The following is a 6,785-nucleotide window of genomic DNA, read 5'->3' as shown; positions in this document are numbered from 1 at the left end:
AGGCCTAAAAGGATATTTTATATACTAATACGGAAGCTTCTATCATGTGAAAGGTGACATGGCAAAATCAACTCTTACTAAAAAAAAACAAAGAAGAAGATACGGCGAGATCAACTTTATGAATCTCTCATTTGGAAAAGAAAAAAACAAGGGGAGGAGGAGAGAGAAGTTATGAATATGTAGGCAATGGTTTAGATTGACTATTAATCAAATTCAATTATACACTCTTCCATCAATGTCAATGCATCTTATCTAACTCTCTTGATAGTCATAAATGTTTATTTACGCCATTTAGGCGAAAACTTAATCTAAGAAACCTTATTTATACAAAATAAAATTCAGCCATACCCCATCTACAATGCAACATAAATTTTAATTTTTACCATGGGTCACACTAATTGGAGTATTGGACATTTTGCCACGTGCCTCCCTAATTGGACAAATATCAACTACTAAATTAAAAGACGACACCATATACCATCAACGGATTAAAAATGGCTCTTATTTCAATGGTCATCCAAACTCGTATTACATATTATATGTTGTTGAAATGGATGAGTAATAAAACTAAAAAAATAAGATAAAAAAATGAATAATTAAAACTACTTTAAAAAAAAAAAAAAAAACAAAAACAAAACCAAACCAAACCACATTTGACATAAAAATATGCAGTTTTGTTTCTTCCTTTTTCTATGCTGTAACATCATGTGCAATGTAGAACTTTTATATGCTCCAATAATGAGGAGTGAGAAGTGACATGCTCAATCTAAAGGAACTAAAACTAGCCAAGGGTAGGCCTAAAATGACTCAAAAAACATATATAAGTATAAACTAACAACAAATATGGGAGAAAAGTATCTATTTAGCCGAATCCATTTGGTACTCTCCCTCTCCCTCACTCTCTCTCACAAACACATGGAATATGTTAAAACCTATCCACAACAACAATCCTTAAGTTTTCCAATTCATAAAAGAGATAAATAAAGTAGTTTCTCAATTTGAAGTCCTCAACAATGCCCCTTACAGACCTGTGAGCTATCCTGTCAGTAACGTCGAGGTCCACGGTCCATAAATCGAGCAGAAGGGCACTCAAACGCCAAGTGCCCTCGGCCACCACAGTTGTGGCAGATCATCAATGCGCCCATGCAATCCCTGCTCATGTGACCCACCTGATGACAACTCCGGCAAACTATATCTCGGTAACCGCTGCTGCGACCCCCAGCAACCCTATCTCCTAGAACTTCGGACTTCGGGCACTGCCTAGCCACATGCCCAGAGATGTTGCACAAGTTGCAGATTGGTTCATTTTGGCAATCACGTGCCAGGTGGCCTGTCTTCCTGCAATTGTTGCATGCCTTGTCATTTGTACAATCTGCTGCAATATGACCTTGCTTATAGCAATTGTTGCACAACCTCATGTCCCCTGGTGGCAATGGAGTAGCTGTGCAATCCTTGGCGCGATGGCCAGCCTTGCCGCAAGTATGGCAAATGCCCTCATTAGTACAGTCGCTGGCCATGTGGCCTGGCTCTCGACAGTTCCAGCATAACGACTTGGTAGTACACTCGGATGCAATGTGCCTGGTAAAGAGTTCGCATGCCAAGACAGATGACAATACTGGAAACTCGGTGAAGTCTGTGTTATGTGTGTCTGTGTGTGTGTGTGCGCATGTCTGTGTGAGTTGTGTGCTCTTTCGTGCAAATGCATATATGGATTTACAACTCAAGTAATGTATTTGAGTACAATAACGGAGCAGGACAGATTCCTACCCAGGGAGACCGCAGTTGTTGCAGACAGCTGCATTAGGGCATTCTCTTGCATAATGACCCGGTCGCTTGCAATTTTTGCACAGATTTCCTTGGCTGCAGGCACAATATCACCAAATTTAGTGCAAAAGCAGGAAAAAAAAAATGGCAGTTCTCAAAATCTATAACCAAATCAAATTGTTCGAAAATAATTTCGTTTCAAGTACCATACATTTTACATCCTTCACAGGTATGAGACATTATGAGATATCAACATGAAATTTTGTTTTTCAGCAGACAACAAAAGCCTCGTTGACTATTAAAGAAGTAGAACACACCCATAGTGAATGAACATATGAGTCATATAACCCCGACACAGGATGAACACTGTGAGTTATGGGCCCAGCAAATCAACCCACCTACATTTTTTCTTTTTTGGTAGAACCCACCTACATTATTAGCTTCACAAAATGTTGCAGGAAGTGAAGAGGGGTTAAAAAGGAGCTTGGATGAAGAAAAACAGAATCTTGATGATTGTTTTGCAATGAGTTGACAAAAATGGGATGTAGGGCAGTGGGGTTTTGGAAAGAAAAAGATGAAACCCAAACTTGATCAAAAATGAAACAAAGGAACAATATGTATATCCAAACAATGAGGCCACGATGAGAATTTCTTACAGAAAATATACTCCATGGCTAAGATGGAAACAAGTTTCTTGAGGAGAAATTCAATCCCTAGTCAAGCACACACTTGACCTGGGTTGCAGTAGAAACCTTGGGCAGCCTAAGCTGTGTGGACTCTGCTCAAATCCATGGATCTCATTGTTGAGTTGAGCACATCAACTTGATAGTCGCATTGGATCAGGCACGGATAAACAGTTCAATTCTGAGCAATGGATTTGAATTATCACTAACCAAGTTGTACACAAAATTGTAATATCTAAAAATTTCATAAAAACTGGCTAGGGTTATATATATCAGAAAAAAGTATTGTACTGAGAACTAGAGGAAAAGCATGGCACATATCGTGTGGCTGTGCAATGAGGCTTCATATTTGTAATGCATTCAGAATATGATGGCATTCTTCCCCACATTAGTGTCCACAGATATTTTTAACTGGACACCTCTAGACAGAGAATTTGCACACATCATAGGTAAGGGAATACAAACAAACTAAGACACAGATGCACGGAAGTGCCACCCTTGGTTTGGTGGTAATCTCTCTCTGGCTACTCAAAGTCAACTACATACCCTCCCATGTACATCCATGCATCTTTATATTTTTCAGCCGTCAATGCCACCCCCCTATATTCCCTAGATTTGAAAAGTTTTACCTTACAGCTTGGCGAAGTGCATTTTGGCTGATGAAATTTAGGCAGGGGATCTTGAGATCTACCCGTTGACAAAAATTAGGTCCCCTCTGATGTGTCACGTGGTGGATATTTTGGCCATTCTGATTCTGGACAATTAAAATAAAAAATAGCCTATCCAAATCCAATAGATCAAGGAAACTGCTCCTTAATTATCTGTCGTCGCCCCCTCTAATGAAGTGAGAATCCCAAACCCACGAAATCCAGTGGGAGATCAGCTTGCGACAGGATCTCAGGGGAAAAAAAGGACAGATGAGATTTGAAAAGAAAACAAATAACAGGATACCAGTAGGTATGATTTGGCCGATAATCAAATCAAAGGGTCTGATTTTAGTCTAGAAGATATTTTCCAAGTGTGATCAAAATCTGATCATCAGATTCACACTTTTGGAGTAATCCTATTTGGAGAAGGATAGCTCAACTGTACAATCAATGGACAGAATTGAGGCTCTAAACAGAAAACAACTAAGACTCTAATAACTAATAGAACGGTAATAAAATATAGAAACAGAATTTCAAAAACTAGAAATCTGAAAATTGTATGAATCCTATTTGTAGTAGGATTTCATATTTTAATGGGACAGTTCAGATCTTGAAACCGTCACAAGATTCAAAACTCATAGCAGAACAGAGAACTAAAATCAGAATTTAGAGATCAATTTAAAACAAGAGATTTGGAGAAATCAAGTTGAAGTAGGAAACTATTATTCAAAGGGAAAGATATAATTTTTGTTCTAAACTTGATTCTGAAACGGCTAAAAGGAGGCAGCATGTACGAATAAATAACTTGCTAGTGCGTTATTCAACTAACAAACGTTGATTTAATCCCATCCCATCTCAGCCATTGTAACTGCTTACATCGGCTGCAACCGTTTTCTCTCTCCCCTCCATGCTCTCCATAACCCCTCAACCATGAACTCAGTAGCCCCCTTCCCCTCTACCTTAATTTTCTGCTTCTCCTTGATACCGGTTTCATCACTGTAAGGAGATTTTGGTTTTCTATTATTTTGTTCGTTTTCAGAGTGCAAAGGGCTGTGATATCAGAGTGAGAAGTTTAAGATCTTTGATCTATGCTTGGGTCTTTAGGAGATGACTGTGGATGGAATATGTAGTATACGAAAATTATGATTGGTTTCTTTTAACTGAAATATAATTTCATGAAATTCTCAATTGATCCAAGGCATAACCTCTGTCATTTTGGTAGTTTGGTCATGTTTGCGGTAGTTTCAAAGAACATCAGTGTAGAACCCAGATGCCCCTTTGTTAATCCCAACAGCTTTCTGCCAAGTAGAGGATTTTTCCACAAAGTGGTGAAGGTTGATAAAGACCTCTACATGGTTCTGTGATTACTGGATTTTTCCGCAGAGTGGTGGAGCTGCAGCCTCGTTAAAAATTATTTTAATGGAGTTGTGGGGAGTGGAAGAGACAGAGTCGCGGCAGAGGAGGGAATAGAAGAGAGAGGAGTCTGCAAGAATCGGGAAGGAGTGGAGAGAGAGAAGAAGAAGAAGCAAATTGGCCATGAACCTCTCCCCACAAAAGCTGGGAACTGGTAACCATAGAAAACCAATTAATGGCTCAGATTAACTTTATGCCAAATGTACGGTTAATAAAGGAAAAAACGGGAATATAAGGTTGCAAGACATCCGTTCCGCTACCACCCACCCTTCTGAAATATAAATAACGAAAAGATAGAAGATATATGATCATGAATCACCACCTGATCTGCAAGGTTGGAATCACCACCAAGGGCTAAGGGAGTGATGTAGATCGAGCTGTCTAAAAGAGAGTTCAATGCTGGCCCAATTCTGGTTCAGGTCTGGTTCAGTTTCATACATCGAACCAGTCTTATTTTTCTCCAATCAGATCAGCCAACCTGCTGTTACTGCTAAGCAGGTACTGCTCACGTGAACAGTAACTTGGGGCCAATATTGACAGTTGGTTTGGGAAAGATGTTGCCAGCACTTGTTAGGATATCAGTTTCTATTTTTATTTACTTGTTTTCCAAAACCCACCCACAGTTGACAAGAGCAATGAAATCATCGAGCTCTATTGTGCAATGCATTGCAAAGGAACAACAAAAGAAGACACCTTCGACCAATGACCAGAGTCAAAAGTTGAGGTTAGTGTTAGTGAAAATCCAGAAAATCCTACTATCAAGGGAGAGGCAGTAATTGATGTTCCTATCAGAGAGATTAATGTGGATGAAGTCGAAAGCAACATAGTCCCAATTGTGGACAAAGAGATGGAACCCAATGAGAATGTGCTTCAACATCTGTGATGACTGTGAACAGCCAAGAGGAAGATCCTAATGAGCTTGAGATTGAAATTGCGGAGGTTAAGAACACAATGGTTGAAGACGTACTTGTGGATGATCTCATGGATACATTTGAGGTTGCTGAAGCTGAGCATGTGGAGTTCGTCATCCCATTAAAGTATCTTGAAGATCGAGCACCTCACATTCTAGACTACATCCTTATTATCAAAGAGCTACCTAAAGTAGTTGATGGACGTGCACCATACTACAATCACCCTCACACTACAAAATTCGAGGAAGAATTTTTTCTAAGAGGGGGCGAATTGATGTAGATCGAGCTGTCAAAAAGAGAGTTCACAGCTGGCCCAATTCTGGTTCAGTTTCGTACATCGAACCAGCCTTGTTTTTCTCCAATCGGATCAACCAACCTGCTGTTATGTTCATGTGAACAGTACCTTGGTGTCCAATATTGATAGTTGGTTTGGGAAAGATGCTGCCAGCACTTGTTAGGATATTAGATATTAGTTTCTATTTTTATTTCTTTGTTTTATCTTGGCACGCAAGCTTTGTAACTTAGGAAGATTTGTTTCCTTTCTTAGTTTCTATTTTCTTATTGAGCAAGTTAGTCTATTTGTTTCCTATTTTGTTGGTCAAAGAAGTTTCTAATTTGTAACTTAGGTTAGTTTCCTTTTTATAATTAGTGGTTAGTTTCTAATGTACTCTTAATTGGCTTCTGTTGTTGTGTTGGTGAGATGCAATTGGTGAGATGCCTAAACCTAAGGGTGAGATGCCCACTCACTAGTTCTTTTTCCCCCTTCTCAACTCTCCATCGAATTCTCTTTCTTTTCTTATTTTCCTTTGATTTGTTTGCTGTGAGAGAGTATTTGAGAGCTAGAACCAAGATTATTGGAGGACATCTTCTCTATTCAGCCAGAATTTCAGATCCTACCTGGGATTATGATCACTTGTAATTCTAGTTCTACATTAAGTAGCCTACTGAATCACCACAGCAGAGAGGAATTCTGAATCAAAGTCAAAAAGCAAAATCCATCACTCAAATTTGTGTAAAAGGTTGGACCCCTTACATCTTATTTAGAAGACTCAGAAACATACTCAAAAATGAAAAGGAAACGCATAAAGCAATCCTTAACTAAGGTAACATAAACTGACTCAAAATAGGACTCTAACTAATGAAGTAAATGCTGTATTCCTACATTCTATCTGTATTTTAGGTCTATTAAAATAGCCTATTACAAAGAGAACCCATCGAACCACAGGGCCAAGCCGTCCAACATGTATAGAACCCAACCCAAGGCTTATTTTTGTGAAAATAAGCCATCTGTGATTTTATTTAATGACGACTTATTTCCCTATCCACTTGATGTAAAGAGAATGTTGGTGATGGCTAATGATAATGAT

At 38.9% G+C, this 6,785-nt stretch overlaps 1 protein-coding gene across 1 annotated transcript; it reads right to left on the bottom strand.

The window, feature by feature from the left end:
• Positions 1 to 803: 803 nt before the first annotated feature.
• LOC122079892 (DNA-binding protein HEXBP) lies at positions 804 to 1,871 on the bottom strand (the record flags this gene model as incomplete). Its single annotated transcript, XM_042646667.1, has 2 exons — positions 804 to 1,578; positions 1,768 to 1,871. Coding segments are annotated over 2 exons (639 nt in total), but the record flags the coding sequence as incomplete, so codon positions are not given.
• Positions 1,872 to 6,785: the final 4,914 nt, after the last annotated feature.

The sequence above is a fragment of the Macadamia integrifolia genome, chromosome 5 (genome assembly GCF_013358625.1).
Source record: "Macadamia integrifolia cultivar HAES 741 chromosome 5, SCU_Mint_v3, whole genome shotgun sequence".
Lineage (NCBI taxonomy): Eukaryota > Viridiplantae > Streptophyta > Magnoliopsida > Proteales > Proteaceae > Macadamia > Macadamia integrifolia.
Note: the sequence above shows the minus strand (reverse complement) of the source record. Positions and strands in the feature narration are given on the sequence as shown.